We start from the raw sequence: 19,030 nt of genomic DNA, 5'->3' as shown, positions 1-19,030 counted from the left end.
TGGCTAACTCCTTTGGAGCTTTCTTTAATGCAATGTTTGAAGCAACAGCATGGGTCTTTCCTAAGAATCACATAGCAAAAAACTCCCCAATAGCTGCATCTGTATGTAAATGGCACCCAAATCCTGGTTAATGTTAAGTGGTTCTCATGATGTCAAATATTTCTCATGAACTAAACCTGAGGTTGAATAGCACCAAACATTTTCACTGTCACAAGGAGGCAATTTTCACCTATTTTCCCAATTGCACCAGACCTCTGACTTCCATCTCATACTGTTCCTTGGGGGTACCCTGCCCGCAGGAACAGTATTTCAGGTGGCATTTGGGGCTGCAACAGAAGGAGGAAATCAGAGCCAAGCTACAAGTGACGCCTGACACAGGTTGGACACGTCAGCTTACCTCAAGTTCTGATGGGAAATGTAGGCATCCTGGTTTTACAGCTTGGCTCTCTATTATAGCTGCAAGACCAGGACGCCTACATTTCCCATCAGAACTTGAGGGAAGCTGACAAGTGTCCGACCTGTGTCAGGCGTCATTTGCAGCTTTGCTCTCAGAGAAGTTACACACTGCTGATGGAGATTTTTAAGGGGACTGAGGCCATGCAATGCATTAATCCCAAATGCTGGTTTAGTCCTTGCAAATTCACCGAAACAGAGAGCTCCTGTTTACCAGTTCATACAATAACTATAATACAGGGAGTTGTTTGTAATAATTTTATGGTACATGGGAAAGATCCTACATGCATTAGGATTGCAAGCCAACAAAAATTAAGCCCCAAAGTCATATGAATTCATCCATGGGAGGGGCAGTAAATAGCCCTTCAATAGGAAGGAGTGGAAGAAGGAAGTTGACTGTATAATGAGGAAGGAATGCAGCGAGAGGGTGAAACTGAGAGCCAAGCTACAAGTGACACCTTACACAAGTTGGACACTTGTCAGCTTCCCTCAAGTTTTGATGGGAAATGTAGGCATCCTGGTCTTGCAGCTGTAACGGAGAGCCAAGCTGTAAAACCAGGATGCCTACATTTCCCACAAAAACTTGAGGGAAGCTGACAAGTGTCCAACCTGTGTAAGGCGTCACTTGTAGCTTGACTCACAGTGAAGTTGGGGCTTCACAGAGAAGAAACACAGGAATGTGGGATAGTATAAAAAGAAGAAAGGAGACCTCATGAATTGGGGAAAAAAGAAAAGGAACAAAGTGGACAGAGAACAAAATGAGAAGTGTTAGATAAATAACGTTATAGCGTATAGTGAGAAGCCAAGACAATTCAAAAATTCAATTGTCAACAAGACAATTCATTGCAAAATATTGAAGGGATGTTAAGTGTGTTCACATGCCATTTATTTTCTCTAAAACTCTCATTGAAACTAGGCACATGGGCTGCCATGCCAATTCCATCTTGGCCTACTGTAGGTATGTATATAACTTTGGAAGTATACAAATTCATCTTAAAAAACAGCACGTGTAGTTCTGAATTATTCTTCTTTAGTCTGCCTTCTTGTGTTTTTGGAACATCCAAAGAGATGTACTCTCATTTAATTCCATTCTCTTAATATTGCCGAGGTTTTCTTATAAGAAAGGATTGGAATGACTCCAATACAGGTTTAACAGCTATACACTAAATCAAGACTTAGTGTCAAGAAATTTCATTTGTATGATCTACAATCTAGAGGATATGCCATCTTAATTAGTACAGTGAATACAAGATAAAGAACAGAGTGACTCTTCAGAAAATAACTGGAGGCAACACACAGTGCAATCCTAAAAAGAGTTACTCCAATTTAAGCCCATTTTTTCAATTAGACTGGAGTAACTTTTCTTAGAATTGCATGGACAGTTTCCTTGGTTTTCCTATGGTCATTTAGAGAAAAATTTGCACACACAAAAACAACTTACATACTGCTTATGATTTCTGGAATCTGAGATATACATTGGATGCGATTTGTGAGGTTGTACAAGTAAAAATAGAGGATATGAAAGAAGGCTGGACACAAATATCACATAATAAGAACTTGTTTCATTTCTCATAGTCTCCGGATTCATATTCTGCCTCTTCCTCGTCTTCTGAAGGGACAAAATAGTCTCCATAATCTGTCCTACTATTGGTGGTGATCTGGTTGTGTGAAGATTTCTGAGATGCTGGCAGTGAATCTGCAGAGTAAGAAGAACTAGTCTTAAAATTAAAATAAATAAACCTGTAGGTGATAGAGGGGCTGTAGCTCAGGAATGGCAGCCTTCCATAGGCAAGTGCTTGTAATCATTCCAGCTAACAAGATCTCATGTTGTTGAGATGGGAAAGGCCTCTGAGGGCCAAGCTACAAGTGACAAATGACACTTGAACGGCAAGTGAACAGACTCACCTGTATTCCTCCCTGTCCACTTGCACTCCACTTGATCACTATGTGATCAATAAATCAGATTCCCACAAGGAATCTTTTCCTCTCCTCCCTGCCACCAGGTCCGTTGGATGCTGCATGAAAGGTCTCTCTCATACCCGCCTCAACCTCATCCTACCCTCAGGGCTCATTTTGAGAGGGAACGCACAGGAACGCAGTTCCAGCAGTTCCCCAAAGAGGTCACATGTCAGGTGGCCCCGCCCACCTGACTCTTGGCCATTTTGGGCCCGTTTCAGCCTGGATTGGGGCCAAAACAGCCAGGATCAGGCCTCTGACGGGTGGTGGATCACTCTCCCACTCATCAGTGGCCCGATCCTGACCATTTTGGGCCCCTTTTCGGCCATTTTCAGCCCCTTTTTGCCATTTTGGGCCCAATTTTGGCCCTGAATGGCCAGGATTGAGTCCAAAACAGCCAGAATAGGTGATGTCAGGGGGTGTGGCATATGCAAATCAGTTATACCAATGACACACTTCCAGTGATGGCAAGAGGCGTGGCATATGCTAATGAGTTATGCTAATGAGTTATGCTAATGAGTTCCTTCAGCTCTTTTTCTACGAAATGACCTCTGCCTACCCTTATATAAGTACTGCTGCATAGCACTAGGAGCACCAGTGACAAGACAGCATCCTGCAGCAGCCGTGCCACTGATGCTAGTGCCCAGCACATAGTCTGCTCCTGCATGTGGCAGTCTGAAGGCTGTTAGGCAGAGATTTCACTTGCTTGCTCCAGCTAAGCACTGGCCAAAGGAGGGAACTGCAGATTTATCTGCAAAACAAAGCAAGGCTGCTTCCGCGTGGACATTTTGTTCTGCCTTTGCTCACCATCATAATATCCAGTTTGGAAGCATCCACGCAACTTCACTTTCCAGGTTCTCCCAAACCTTCTTTGCTTCGATCTTTTTGGAAAGAGCACGGTCCAATGTGTGTTTGCACATGACCTGGACAGGAAGGGGTGTATTTTCAAAGGTCCTGCCCACACTGGAGCCAATTTCTTCCATCAGCCCCTCACAGCTGCCTTTTTCCTGCCTTTGCCACTGGAGTGTTTTTTTTTTTAAAAAGGTAATTGCCGTATCTATGTGAAAGTACTGACCCAATGGACGTACATTTCAGTGCAACTGATGAAGTGAGCTCTGAATCATTAAAGCTTTTGCTGGAATAAATTTTTTTTGCCCTTAGACTTTTGAGGTTGCTGTTACCAAATCATACAACTAGGAATGCGCTGCCAGCAGCCCAGGGTTGTTTCCTTAAGACGCCTCCAGACCAGTGATTGTCCTTTGGCAATGTTTGGTTTATTGTCCCCTATCTTTTTCTACTGCCCAAAGCATGTACAGGGCCGGATCGAGGGGGGGCAGGGGGGTAGTCTGCCACCAGCGCCACCAGGAAGGGGGCACCGGGAGCAGCTGCCAGCAGCCAGGAGCGTGCGGGCAGCAGCGTGGGCAGTGTCGCCGCCTCCAAAGCTGCCCTTCACCTGCCCCACAGGACAGGGGGCGGCCGGCTTGCTGCACGCCCCCTGTCCTGCAGGGCAGGCAAAAGGCAGCGCGGCTGCCCGCACCATTTGCCCCTATCCTGCAGGGCAGGCAAAAGGCAGCGTGGCCGCCTGCACTATTTGCCTGCCCCTCAGGACAGGCGAATGGCAAGCCGGCCGCCCCCTGTCCTGCAGGGCAGGCGAAAGGCAGCGCAGGGGGCTGCGAGGCCGCCCGTGCCATTCGCCTGCGGGGAGGCGAATGGCGTGGGCAGCTTCCCAGCCCCGCACGCTGCCTCCGCCGCTCCGCTCTGCGTGATGACGTCATCATGCAGCACCGGGAGGGGTCAGACTAGGGTTGCCCTGGGCGCCAGCAACCCTAGATCCAGCCCTGAGCATGTAATAGCCAGAGAGAAATTTCTCGGGAAAAGGCTACTGAAGTATTTGCCCATCCTCAACTCTTCAAGATTACGATTACTTCTGGGTAACCTCTGTAAAAGCTGCACTGTGGGCGTGGCAAACTTTTGTTTTACTGTGATTTTCAGTTCTTAATTTTTTGTTTTATGGTGTATGGCCTATGGATGGTTAAACTTGAACGACTTGACTTGATCATGCAACTATGCTCGAAAGCTTCCCATTTCAAACCTGACACATTAGTACACTGATTTACCATCAATAACTTCCAGCCTGGCAGATGAATAGGCAATCCCATATTTGTTTTTTGTTTGACATACGTAGACCCCTTCATCTGACTTCTTGATTCCTTGAATTTGTAACCATCCAGTTACGCTGTATTTTCGGGGTCCGCCTCTTGCCTGAAAAGGATAAAGACGAACAGTAAATATGTAGGATAAAATACTCACCGTGTCTTCTGCTGATTTCATCTCTGTAGTGCATTTGTATCCCATACTGAGAGTTCAGTAGGGCATACTTGGCTCTCTCATCTTAATTTTATCTTCACAACAACCCTATGGAGTAGAAGAGCAAGATTTGAGTCCGGTAGCACCTTAAAGAGCCAGTTTGGTGCCATGGTTAAGAGCGGCAGGACTCTAATCTGGAGAACCAGTTTGATTCCCCGCTCCTCTGCTTGAAGCCTGCTGGGTGACCTTGGGTCAGTCACAGCTTCTAGGAGCTCTCTCAGCCCCACCCACCTCACAGGGTAATTGTTGTGGGGATAATAATAACATACTTTTTAAACCGCTCTAAGTGGGTGTTAAGTTGTCCTGAAGGGTGGTATATAAATCAAATGTTATTATTATGTTAATGTTATTATTAAAGGCCAACAAGATTTTCTGGGAGAGGAAAATCACAGCCTGCCCATGCTCAAAGATCATAGCAGGATGGGGCTTCAAACCCAGGCCTCTGTGATCCTAGTTTGGCACTCTAATAACTACTGCACACAGGTTGGGGGGTCATATGTACATACCCACCTACTCTCTCTGTTTATCAGGAACGGTTTCTACGTTGTGGTACCCACCCTATTGTTAGCTTTACAACATGAGAGGTTGCAGTAACCTCAGATTCATTTTCTTTAAGTCATCAAACGTAAAACTTGCTCCGTTTCTGAAACCCAAATATGACCAAAGCGAAACAATGTTAGATCCACAACTGAAGCTGCACACCATTGTGGCATCCTTAGACAAGAAGGTATTATAAACTACATATGCAGCATCCCATCCTATGCTTTAAAAATTAATGTCCAGTATTGTATCCCCAGATTCTCTATGATCTTTTATTCTCAAGCCACCATTGGGGTGGGGGTTTTTTTGGTGGAGCTTGTATTTTTCAAGGTTATGCTTGCAATATAGCGACGGGAACTTCAAACACCTAAAACATGGGGGTGGGGGAGTCTGTGTCTGTCCAGTTTTATTCAAAATGCCTGCAGAAGTTTCTTAATCTACAAATTTCCAATTTATGGCCTGTTTGCCTTGTCTCAGCTGTCTTGTTAAATATCAGAGCAGGAAACAGACACGTCTGTTAAGACACGTCTTAACTCTGGTGTACCACACACACACACACAAGTAAATGCAAACACAAGGGCCCAAGCACCCCAATATAGCACCCCAATATACTGCCTTTTCAACCAACTTGTAAACATCTTGCGAGACACTACACGTTGCTGTACATGATTGACTTACGGCTGTTCTATAGTATGCACAATCAGACCCACTGTGAGATTTAATTATTATTTACTTTATTTATACTCCACTTTCTCCCCAACGGGGATCCAAAGTGACTTACATCATTCTTCTACCCTACATTTTATCTTCACAACAACCCAGTGAGGTAAGCTATGCTGAGAGAAAGTGACTGGCCTCAAGTCACCCAGCAAGCTTCCATAGCAGAGTGGAGATTCAAATCTGGGTCTCTCAGATCCTCATCTGACACTCTAACCAATACAACACATTGGTTCTCTGCGATAAAGTATCCTATTAAGCAGGGGCCATTTCGTAGAAAAAGAGCTGCAGGAATTCATTAGCGTAACTCATTAGCATATGCCACACACCCTGACATCACCAGAAGTGTGTCATTAGCATAACTGGTTTGCATATGCCACACCCTGTGACATCACCTATCCTGGCTGTTTTGGACCCAATCCTGGCCATTCAGGGCCGAAATTGGGCCCAAAATGGCAAAAAGGGGTTGAAAACGGCCAAAAGGGGGCCCAAAATGGTCAGGATAGGGCCGCTGCTGAGCAGGAGTGATCCACCACCCATCAGAGGCCCGATCTGGGCCATTTCGGGACCAATCCTGGCTGTTTTGGCCCCAATCCAGGCTGCAATGGACCCAAAATGGCCGAAAATCAGGTGGGAGAGGCCACCTGACATGTGACCTCTTTGGAGAACTACCGGAACTGTGTTCCTGTGCGTTCCCCCTCAAAATGAGCCCTGCTATTAAGAATTCTTTAAAGCATGAAGCAAATAAATTGCTTTCATATACAGCAAGCAGAGAAAGGCCTTTCCCGATGGGGAGACAAGCACCTAACGTAAGAGATTATATTTTCTGATTCAAAATTTTATCTCTGTAGGAAGAGTTCCATGAACATGATACCATCAACGTTTATTTGTTTGTTTGTTTATGTCATTTATAAGTCCACCTTTCTCACTGAGACTCAAGGCAGATGACACAGTACAAGCTTGGTATAATCAGTATCAAGTACATTTCTATACAGTATATCAAGCACATTTCTGTACAGTATCAAGCACATTTCCATACAGTGTCAAGGACATTTCCATAAACAATGCCATAGGGTAAGTAGATACAGGTTTAAAAGGACATAGCTTTAGCAAGAATCCAATACAAAGTAGAAGAAAATACTGGAACAGAACAGAATCACTTCTAGGATTGACATTAGACAACATAAAGCACAGGTAGTACATAGGAGTACATATTTAAAGTTATGTCTCAGTGGGTGAGTTTGAAGCACACACAGCTTTCTCAATGAAAACTGTGGGACTTCACTTTATCTAGATCAGGTGCCATGTTTCTTGATTGCTGCCCACAAAGAATTGATCCCATAGTGACCTTATCCGCTTTATAACGTATACCTGGACTGAAATATGAGCATCATCTCCTGGCAAAAAAATTTTCTTCCCTTTCTTCTTCCATTCAAGGTGTGGCATGGGATAAGCAGACACCTCACAACCAAAAATGATGTCATTTCCTGTGAAGTTCTGGGTATCTTGAGGTGGCAAAGAAATAACAGGAGCTGGAAGAGAGAAATGTGAGTCTCATCAAACAGATGTGTAATCCACTAGAGGGCTTTTTTGTCATCCTAAAGGAGATTAGGAATCTCCCTATGTACACACCAAAAGAAGACTCTGGACTATGTTATAGTCAGATTACTATACTGATTTCAAGACTCTAAAATAGTAAATATGAGATTATATTACAGAGGGTTTGCATAGCCAGGTGTGTCCTGTAACAGGATGACTTGCGCAATTCTTCTCTCCAAAGAGAGGATACACAAGACACACTGGCACACTACAGAGGTACACAAGTAGGGTCCAGGGTACTCACCTTGTGTCCTATGTAATGGCCAGATGTGAATTGCAAGTTCTCACTTCCTCCAAATGTGGTCTCCAATTCAGATTGAGACTGTGTTGTGCACGAAGGGCTTCAATCTCTTCCAAGCTGAAACAGTCCTAATTGACAGAATAGGGAAATCCATGAATGTACACATGGGCTTCCCCAACAGGCCAAACAGTGCCCCCCCAGCCTATTTCAGTTCAGGAATATGAGGGGGGACTAATGCCCCTTCTCCATACAAGTCATAGCCACAATCAAAATCAGGGACTTCGTGTGCAGGAATTAAAGAGAACTTGCATCTCACAGCTTGTATCCTCCATAAGCATCTGGGATTCTTCATCATCTTCTGCAAGAGAGATATATTTCAAAAAACATCTGCTGGACCTAACCACACTCCAATTTACAACAAGCGCCTCCTGCTGCAGAGAAAGCGATTACAGCAATTTACCAAGAAATGAGCACTGTAGTCTGCAGTCCTGGGACTTTGCCTACCAAAGTCTAGCTTCTTGCATCTTCTCACAGCTGGACTTGTAATGCCCTTATTTTAACTTATGTAACTCACTGCCACAAGATGTAATGATGACTGCTAACCATAGTTGGCTTTAAGAGTAGAATACGATATTTCTAATATAGGATACTAGCTTGATACCCAGGCTTCATCATGGTATTTAACTACTTTAAATCCAACTTATAATACTTATGGGTTTGTTACATTTTTTGGTTTGTGTGTGTGTGTTTTAGTTAGTTTTGTAGTATAATAGCATAGTACCGACTGTCTCTTGGGGGAGGGAGTTCCTGAGGTGTGGAATGTTGTGATCCCCAATCAGCCTGCATATGCAAATAACCTTGAAAGGCTGGCCCAATCAGGGAAGGGAGGCTGAGCTGGCAGTGGGCGAGGGTTCTCCCCAAATTTCATGTTTCTAGGTCCAGGGGTTTGGGCTGGGCATTGATGATTCTGTCAGGACACTTGTCTTTACATATATAGACTAGCTTGATACCCATACTTCACTATGGCATTTAACTACTTTAAATCCAGTTATAATACATATTATACATAATGTAACATGTTTTGGGTTTGTGGTTTGTTTGTTTTTTGGTTTTGAAGTATAATAGCATAGTACCCGAGCTTCACAAAGGAATTTGAATAAAGTGAATAGTAGAATAGAAAAATACGTACAACCTTTTTTTTTCTACTAAAGGGTCTCTTTGTAGACCTCATTGGTGGTTTTCCCCTTAGGTGCTAGGATCACCAGGCTGCTGGGTGATCTCACTCTGCAGCAGGCCACATAGAACTGTCCATGTGAGAAGCAGCCCTCCCTCAAGTCAATTCCTGCCACCTTCAGTATCTGCCCCAGGGACTTGTTGATCGTCATAGCAAAGCAGACCTTGAGGGGGAACTGCAGTCTCTTGAACTCAAAGAAGTTATCTGATGGTGTGAATGGTATGCATGGTATGAACACTGACTCGCCCCGAGCACTGCTGGTGAACAATGTGGCCTCGTAGTCTGGTGCCACTGCAGAGTTTGGGTGGGCTGAGGTTCTGGAGTAGCATCACTGGAGCCCCTGCTTTAAAGGGAAGCTTGTGGGCTGGGAAGCCAGGAGGGTTGAGCATGTTAAGGAACTTCACAGGGTAGTGGACCGCATCATCCATTTGCACCACTGAGTCTACAGATCTGTACTCCATTTCTGCCCCTTTGAGGGAGTTAAGTTGTGTTTCATTAATGATAGCAGCCTTGTTGTTCTTGGGGGTCAGAATGGCACACTTGCACAGCCAGTCCATGGACTTCTCCGTGATAGTGACGATATCAGGGTATATCGTGGCTGTTAGGTCTGCTAGGGTCATCACTACTGTGCCCAGGCCAGCAGAGATGGTCACCTTTCCCTTGAACTTGGGATACGCTCCGTCCCCTATTTATAGTAGGACTCAGAAAATTCCCCAGTGGACACCTTGCCTCTCAAGTGGAGCCTCATGTTCTTTCTTAGTGAGTTTCCTGATGAGTGGACACAGATATGACGCCTTGAGACACACGGTAACCTCATCAGCTCGAGTTCCCCTTGGGACTACTCGCAGAGTCTGCTGGAAGTCTCCAGCCAGCAGCACTGTGACTCCCCCCATCACTCTCTCATTGCCCCGGACATCTTTGAGGGTTATGCTCAGTGCCTCAAAACACCCCTTAAGCGCCATGGTGCTCTCATCCCAAACAATGTGCTTTCAGTTCCACAGCACTTGGGCCATGTTGCTTTGTTTTGAGATGCTGAACAGGGGCGTTTCTGCATGGATGAGGTTAAGAAGCTGCTTGAAGGTAGCGAAGGATCATATGCCATTCCAGAGTGAGCCTTGACCTTCCATGGTGGTGAGCGCCTCTCTACTCATCTTCCAGGATTGCTTTGCTCATAGGGAGACTGCCACTCTGTGCATCTTGGGGTGATCTTGCTGGTACTTGGCCACTGCTGCTCGGTGCACCGCAGGAGTACAATGTGCATATTTCTTTGCCGCATCTCTAAGTTGCTTCCTCTTTTCAGCATCGGTGTATCTTTCACGATGTCTGCCAGGAGGCTTCTTGGTAGCAGTAAAAGGTGATGGCTGCAAGAGGTGTGAGGTAGAGTTGGATTGAGGGTGGTGGTGGTGTGGTGGGCACTTCAGCAGGTTTATGTGAGAAGTTTGCATCAAAATGGCCCCTAGAAAGGTCATGCACCATCTCCCCACAAACATTTAAAAACTCAGTTGCCATACTGACTTTTGTATAAAATCTCTATTCAGGAGTCTTGTACTGTCTTTCTTCAACTGTCTGCAGTCTCCTTGACCTGATTTTTACCTCAGAGCACAGAGTTCCGCAACTGACCATTCGGGGGGGGGGGGGGGAGCCTGCCAGCCACACAGGAAGATTGACAACCTAGTGAACTTTTAGGGGAAGACTGGGAGGTGTATTTTTACTTCAGGACACATTCAATGACTCCCAACAGCAACTGCATACTATTTAGAATGTTGGGGTGATGACCAATCAGGCCGCATATGCAAATGACCTCAGGGAACAGTGGCTGAGTTGGCAGTTGGGGGGGAGGGAGCAGCCTGCTAGCCACACAGGGAAGCTGTGTCCCTATGGGAAAACACATTTTACCTCTTTGTACCCCCTTAGGGGGCGAATTTCTTAAAATCCCTTCTCAGTGAGTCTCTACATCATAAAAGGAATATTATCTCCAAATTTCATGTTTCTAGGTCCAGGGGTTTGGACTAGGCAATAATGAGTCAGTCAGGACACTTGTCTTTATATATATAGATATTTCTCTCCATGGTTATCAGTTCTGACACAAACCTCCATCATGTTGTTCTGGATTACTCTGGTCAGGCCTGGTTCAGATATAGACGTGTACTTTAGAATCCCTAGGCAGCTAGTTAGCTTTCCTATATCAGATCACTAATCTTGTAGCAAGAGGTACATTGCAGCATTTTATCAGGATGGGGTATAGTACACAAGTAATACTACTACAGAATGTCTTGCTTCTATTTTATCCTTTTATTACAACATTACTGTTTGCTTCATTACTATCTTAAAAGAAATAATATCATCCATGTCTTCTACATAGGTAATTAAAGGAGAGCACTTATTTGTGGCATCACATCCCAGCTGCTTCTCCTTGTGCTTCTTCCTCAGCCCTCACAGGAACTTGCTTTTAAAGGGTTCCCCTTTCCCACCTTGCTGGGTTTCCTCCCAATCCCCACCCAGTCTCCCTGAGTGGCCCTCATCCCAGTCTATCCAACAGGAACGCTGGGTAGACTCTCCAGTCTCTCAGCCCCTCCAATTCCACCTCAGCCCGGAGTGGGACGTCTGCTCTACTCTCTATTTGGCTCACCCTCGCTGCTTCTTGGTGGCTGTCTCGGCAACCTGGGGCCTGCGCTTGCCCCTCCCAAGCAGCCAAATGTTAGCAGAGCTGCATAGTAGGTGCAGCGTAGACTGGGTGTGCGCCTGAGTTGCAGCTTGTGGGCAAGGAGAGGAACAGATCTTACACAGAACCTGGTTTAAGTTTTAGAAAAGAAATACGAGTTCTTTATTGCAAGAATTCCACTGACGATACGAAAGAGTAGAGAGAGCATTCTGTTCTATCTCTCTAGTCTAGGATGCTGAGAGGTGCAGCATGGCATGTCCTGCACCCGTGGTGGCAAGATGGAGAAGGAGGAGGGCAAAGAGAGAAAGGTGTGGTGCAAGAAGGAAGGAGAAAACAATGTATACTTCAAAGAGATAGCTCACTACCAGCCCTTTTTGGAGGGCTGCAACCCCCCCACTTGTGGCACTGCACCTTCTGGCCCCCTGACCCAAGCTCCCCACCTTCACTCACCTGGCCGGCGAGGGAGGGCTGGCTCCTTTTTCTTGTCCCCCCTTCTGTCTCAGGGTGTACTATGGTGTGACTTGCCCACAGGCACAGAAATGTGAACCTGAGATTTCCACCCCCAAGGCCAAGAGTCCAGTCCTAAGCAGAGCTGATTTATTTTATTTACTTAATTTATAATCACATTTTCCTCCCCAGTAGGGACCCAAAGCAGCTTAGACAGTTCTCCTGTCCTCCACTGTATCCTCATAACAACCAAGTGAGCCACATTAGCCTGAGAGTGACCAGCCCAAGTTTGCCCAGCAAGCTTCCATGGAAGAGTCGGGATTCGAATCTGGGATCCTAGTCTGACACTCTAGTTACTAACACACACACCTCATTGGCTTCAATGGAATGTCATCAGGTACTGCAGACTCAGCATTCACACACAGCATTACAATGTTTTGATATATATTTTTTAAAAGCATCAGTTTTTGTTCTTTTATCACTGCTGTGCCCCACGAGAAAGAAATTCCCATCTATTTATGCCTAGGTCTCCCCCCGCCCTCTTTCTGAATAGTAGCTGTTAATTTTGAACCCAGCGTGAAGGACAATTGCAGCTGCAAACGGTGTGATTTGCCACCATTTAACTTGGGCACGAAGTTCTATTTTATAACTTTCATTTTGATCAAGCTATTAAAGTCATTATGCTTTTTTTCAGGAGTGGGGAGTACATTTTAATGTAATTACAATGCGGTTCTCCGCTCCACATTCAGATTAAATTTGTCAAACGTCGGAGCGACTAGAATGATTACAATCATGGTACAGAGAAAGGACAAATCTACAGAGAGGATTTTTAAAAAATGTTTATGCAATTTTAATCTAGCCACTAGAGGGAGTGAATCCCATCCTTTGAGTCCATTAAATAAAACTGTTGAACAGTAATAGTTAAGTGTCAGAGGCAGAGACTGAAAGAATACAATTGTTACTGTGAGCTCTCCATTTCTTGGCAAGCTTCTTTTATATTAACTCCCCCTCCAGTATTTTTGAATAAATCTAGCAGATTTTTTGCCTTTTGTTGTCTCTCATAGGGAGGGAAGGAAGAAGGGGGTTTCTTCCTAACTGTATCAAGTTTTGGCTTTAAAAACATTTTGTAATCTGTATTTCTAGTGGATAACCAGCCATACAGTACATGCATGCATAATGGTAATACATGGATTGGAGAGAGGTGGGGTTGTTAATGCAGAAAATCAAAAAGACAAGCCATAGTTCTCGAGAGCATCACAGAACTCCTGTCCTTGTGTGTTTTCTCCCAAAATACATCATGTAGCCATTTAAACTTTGCTATAGCCCTTTTCTGGACAAGAGGCTACTGTCAGGACAGAATGTGTGGAAACAGAATGGTTTTCAATTGGCAAAGGTGTCAGACAAGGATGCATATTATCTCCCTACCTGTTCAACCTCTATTCAGAGTATATCATAAGGAAAGCTGGACTGGATCTAGAAGAAGGTGGAGTGAAAATTGGTGGGAGGAACATTAACAATTTGAGATATGCAGATGACACCAGATTACTAGCAGAAAATAGTGAAGACTTGAAATGACTACTGATGAAGGTTAAAGGGGAAAGCGCCAAAGCAGGATTACAACTGAACATCAAGAAGACAAAAGTAATGACTACCAAGGAACTACACAATTTTAAAGTTGACAATGAGGAAATTGAAGTTGTTCAAGATTTTTTACTCCTTGGTTCAATCATCAACCAACAGGGAGACTGCAGTGAAGAAATCAGAAGAAGATTGAGACTTGGAAGAGCAGCTGTGAGGGAGCTAGATAAGATCCTTAAAGATAAAGATGTCTCTCTGGGAACCAAGATCAAGATAATCCAAACTATGGTATTCCCCATTGCCATGTATGGATGTGAAAGTTGGACGGTAAAGAAAGCTGACAGGGAAAAAATGGATTCATTTGAAATGTGGTGCTGGAGGAGAGTTTTGCAGATACCATGGACAGCCAAAAAGACAAATAAGTGGGTACTAGATCAAATTAAGCTGGAATTCTCCTTAGAAGCTAAAATGACAAGACTAAAGCTATTGTACTTGTGCGAGACACACAACCCAATGCATCAGAATCCTGTCCAGTTATAGGAAGCTTTGCCAAGTGCTATCAAATGGAATGGCCTATGCATGACAATTTATTTCAGAGTCTCTCTCCACAATACTTTGGACATGTATTCTTCACACGTCAGGAGATGCAATGTTAGCTGGGAAGCATAGTTTTAAATGACAGAGCAGGCGGAGATCACTTTGGAGGGGATGGATTCTCCCATAGCCCTCTGCCACCTCTGGCATCTCCCCTTCCAAGGCTCGGTTAATTCAAAGTTTTAAGCCATGAGGATGGCAGAGTAAAAGCTCCAGAAGGGAAAACAATCCAGCATGCCAGATGTAGCAGAGGGCTGTGGGAGAATCTGTACCCTCCAGAGCAATCTCCGCCGGCTCTGTCTTTCAAAACTAAGCTTCTCAGCTAACATTGCGTCTCCCGACACTTGACAAGCACGTGCTCCAGTATCCCATGTACAGAGACTCTTAAAAGTTACTTCTGGGATTGGCTGATATTCCTTTGTATTGGGGAGGCCTCCTGACCATTACGTCAGCGAACCATCATGACCCAGGCACCTCCAGGGAGTCTTCACTGATACTGTAAGCAAATATGCCCAAGGGACTAAATGAATTCTTTTTGTCTCTGTCATGTCTGGCTTCAGAACAATGGGCCGTTTGGATCTCTCCCTAAAATGTGTTAAATGGCTGGAAAATGTGTGAAAGAATGATGCTAACTGCTGAGGAATGAATCATTTGCACATCATGCTATAAAGCTGTCAGTGGGCTAATGCCCCAGCTCTATTGTCATTTTTGATGGCGCTTTTTCGTTTTCACATGCACGGAACCTGAGTGCCAAAGTTTGTTCCTTGGCATAACTGTAAGACCACATAAAGTTGTAAAGAGATTTCTCAGACCTTATATTTCAAAGACAATATGCATCAATGCATAGATTTAAAAAAACAAAAACAAATCATTGCAGCTTGAAACTCTCAACTTTGCGAGCACTCCTTGTAGCTCTTGAGATCCTTCATTTGTATGAAGACTGGAACAGTACACGAGTGTTCTTAAAATTGTTCCCTGTTGTCCAGTTGCTGTTTCCACCCCCACCCGCAACACAAATGCGAGTATCCTAGAATGTTGGCTAAAGATTTGTCCAGTCAAATAAATAATGAACATTCCCTGCCTTGCCTTTGTTGATGCTTTGTTAGCCTTTGATCCTGCAATTCCATGATAAGAATGGTTCCAGTTCCGATGTGAATTAATACAAACGTTTGCAAGCCACTTGCATGCCATACTCTGAGTTGCAATATTCAGGATCATACAGGCCCTTGACAATCATGGCTTTCTTCATTTTTTTTTAGCAATCTTGCAAGCATTAATAGAAGGTGTGGGATTTTGGCTTCCAAAGGTTTAATGCCACATAAGCCACTTAAAAGGAATTCCTGTTGTTGCCAATAGGAAAGTTTGTCTGATGAAATGTCGGTATTAGAAAGAAAAATTGGGTGGAAGGATGGCTTTTGACTCCAGGAAAAATAACCCTCATACCTATACCTCTGAGATGGGCCAACCCACCAAGGTACAGATTTATATACCACTTGCCCAACTACTCAACTCTCAAAGGTGGATTGCAGCACTACTATCGGGGCTGTCTATCACAGTTTTATTCCACCCTTCCTCCAAAGAGCTAAAGGAAGCATATTATACAGTTCCGTCTTCTCTCGTTTTATCTTCACAATAACTATGGGCCACTCTAAACATTACTTCTTTCACAAGTTTACCACGAAGCCAACCCAGGCTTGCGCAGACACACAGCAGCTCTGGGGAATGGCATGTATTAACAAAGGAGAGCCCAAATGGGCTCAGAAAGCTGCCGCCAGGAGAGGGAAAGCTCCTGTCTTTTTTCCAAGCTTTTTTCCCCATGCAAAAACAGTGCAGGGGAGGGAGAGTTTTCTCATTTCTTTCGCTGCACATGGAGGTATTGTGTGCACGTGTGGCAGCAGAAATGGGAAAACTCCCCCCAACACACACACGCACTGTTTTTGCATGGGGGAAACCGCTTAGGAGAAAAACAGGAGCCCCCTCCCCCCGGCAGCACCTTTCTGAGCCCATTTGGGCTCTCCTTTTTTAATGCAAGCCATTCCCAGAGCTGCTGTGTGTCTGCCCGAGCCTGGATTGCCTCCATGGCAATCTCATGAAGGAAGTAATGTTTAGAGTGACCCTCTGTGAGAGAAGTTAAGTGACCAAGAGGGCTTTGAGCCCGGGTCTTCTCAACTTTATTTTCAACATACTAAGCACATATTACACTAGTTAAACTTGCAGTGCTATTCTATCTAGAGTTACTCCCAATCTAAGCCCATTGAATTCATTAGGCTTTGATTGGTATAAGTCTAAATAACATCAGGATTTGAGTCCAGTGGCTCCTTAGATTTTCAGAGTGTAAGCTTTCAAGAGTCAGGCACAGTTTCTGAAGAAGGGAGCTCTGACTCTCAAAAGTTTACACTCCAAAAATCTTGTTGATCTCTAAGGTGCCGCTGGACTAAAATCCTGTTGTTCTACCATAAAACGACCTGGTTATCCATCGAATCTAAATAACATTGCAGCAAAAGAAAGTGGCAATCATCCACATCGGCACGCTTCCTTCCTTTATACTCACGGGGCTCTGCATTTGTGCTTCCTCACCTGATTCACAGGGTCCTTTGTGCTTTACGCTACCACTTGTCCCCTTCTCTGCATAAGCTTCATGGAACTGGCAGATGTTCTCATAGGTCTTCCCGTCAGATCCGCAAACACTTTCTTGAGATGTACACACGCACTGTGGCTCAGGGATTTCTCCAAATTTAATATCCTCCGCATCTAACCGGCACTCCAGGTTGTCTCCGCAGTGGCCATAGAAATTACTACTTTTGTCCAAGTCGCAGATTTGTCCTTCCAAGTTGCCACATTCGGGGCAGCAGCCGCAAGGGTCTAACACTGTTCCGGCGTGACAGTTTGTCGGCACAGAGCAGAGTTCCGGCTCGCACTTGCCACAGCTATCCCCTTCTCTGAGCAACCTCAGCCACCCTCGGTGGTACCAGACGGGAAAGCTCTGAGAAAGTTGCATCAGAGCGACCAAAAGGGCTGGAAGCAGGAGAGGCTTCATCTTAAGACTGAGTGAGAAGCAAAGGCCTTGGGAGGGGAGCCAGCAGAGAAAGAGGGAGGGAGGAGGAGAAAGCATGTGGCATTCCTGGTTGGATATGAACCTACGGCACAGACAGTCTTTTAAAAAGAAATTAGCACCAGATTCCTGCTTCACCAGCACTTCAGAGTCAAGAATAAAGGGGTGTGCGTCTCTTCTTCTGCACAGTTCTGGAACTACCTTCTGTCTGAAGAAAACCCCTTATAGCTGAAGCTGCTGTTTTCTTCTGTGTCTCCTGGTGCGTTTTTAAAAACGTTCTTGTATTTGATTGACAAACAAAATACAATATTAAAAGTGAAATGTTAAATAGCAAATATACAAGCCACAAAAAGAATAACATTTAACAGTATATATTTAACCCTTCCAGCAACAGCAGTAAAATCTTTCAGAAGGAAATCAAAGAGAATTTCCCCAGGTGCATCTTGACCTTTCCTGTTGTCCCAGAACCGGTCTTTAGTGTACATATTTTCATTTCCCCATATCAAATCAATAGCAGTCCTTGTGTGATTAAAATATTGGCTGCCAATTCTGTTTTTCTGTCTTATAACATGTTACCTAAAATTAAAGTTGCCAGCCTGCAAGCCCCAGGAGCATTTAGGGGGGATGGAGCCTGGGAGGGAGGAGCACAACCCCATCCAACACTCTAGGAATTTCCCCAATCTCTATGGTAAAGACCATAGAGATTATGGGAATTCCTAGAGTGGTTTGGACTCTGTTCATTCTTTTTTTTCTCTTCAGCTGCTCAATTGCGCAAGTGCAAGCAATTGAGGTTTGGAGCAAGAGTTTGCCTGTCATAGGCAAGCAAATAATAATTCTATGCAACAGCCTTGCATATCTTGTCTAAATGAATGCTGTAAAAGAAAAGAAGCACAATTAAGTAAAGTTCTCTAGCCCAAAACCTGACCAGGGTGTTTTCCCTACAAGGACTCAGCATGCATGTTTTCCGTGTTGCTGGTTCAGTTGCCAATATAGTGAAGCAGCAACAGGGCTTCCACATGGCAGGTTTCCCCATACTTTTCCTGCCCCGGTCCTCTGACACTGACCATTTCTCCTCTCCCTTCACAACAGCTGGGCTTTCCCAGACTTTTTTAAAACATCAATTGAATACCATTATCTTCTTATTATATAATTGAGTAAGCGTGTTTCAGACAACTCACTTTATACCCTGGTGCACCACCAGAGGGCGCTGCTGCAGAGGAAAGCCCAGGTAACTCACCATATTGCTCCAGAAAACATGCCGTGGTGGGAAGCACAAGCAGGGAACAGGAGCGGAGCAGGTGGCATTGCCCTCCCCATGCCTTAACCCGGCTGGTATTAGGTGTGGAGCAGGTGGCAATGCCCACCTACCCACCTTAACCCAGCTGATAATAGGAGAGGAGCAGGTGGCAATGCACACCACCAACTTAAGCCAGCTGGTATTAGGAGTGGAGCATATGGCAATGCCCACCCCCTGCCAAAAACCAGCTGGTATTAGGAGCAGAGCAGGTAGCAATGCCCACCCCCTGCATCAACCCAACTGATATTAGGAGCGGAGCAGGTGGCAATACCCTCCCACCTTCACCCAGCTGG

The 19,030-nt window shown here is 44.8% G+C and overlaps 1 protein-coding gene across 1 annotated transcript; it reads right to left on the bottom strand.

The window, feature by feature from the left end:
* Window positions 1–1,953: 1,953 nt before the first annotated feature.
* LOC129342450 (kazal-type serine protease inhibitor domain-containing protein 1-like) lies at window positions 1,954–17,425 on the bottom strand. The gene is made up of 4 exons (XM_054998229.1): window positions 16,966–17,425; window positions 7,405–7,565; window positions 4,527–4,671; window positions 1,954–2,149 (listed from the first exon to the last, which is right to left on the bottom strand). The coding sequence occupies exons 1-4, from the start codon at window positions 17,423–17,425 to the stop codon at window positions 2,016–2,018; spliced, it is 900 nt and encodes a 299-aa protein (XP_054854204.1). The 3' UTR covers window positions 1,954–2,015.
* Window positions 17,426–19,030: the final 1,605 nt, after the last annotated feature.

Source organism: Eublepharis macularius, chromosome 1 (assembly GCF_028583425.1).
Source record: "Eublepharis macularius isolate TG4126 chromosome 1, MPM_Emac_v1.0, whole genome shotgun sequence".
Taxonomy (NCBI): domain Eukaryota; kingdom Metazoa; phylum Chordata; class Lepidosauria; order Squamata; family Eublepharidae; genus Eublepharis; species Eublepharis macularius.
Note: the sequence above shows the minus strand (reverse complement) of the source record. Positions and strands in the feature narration are given on the sequence as shown.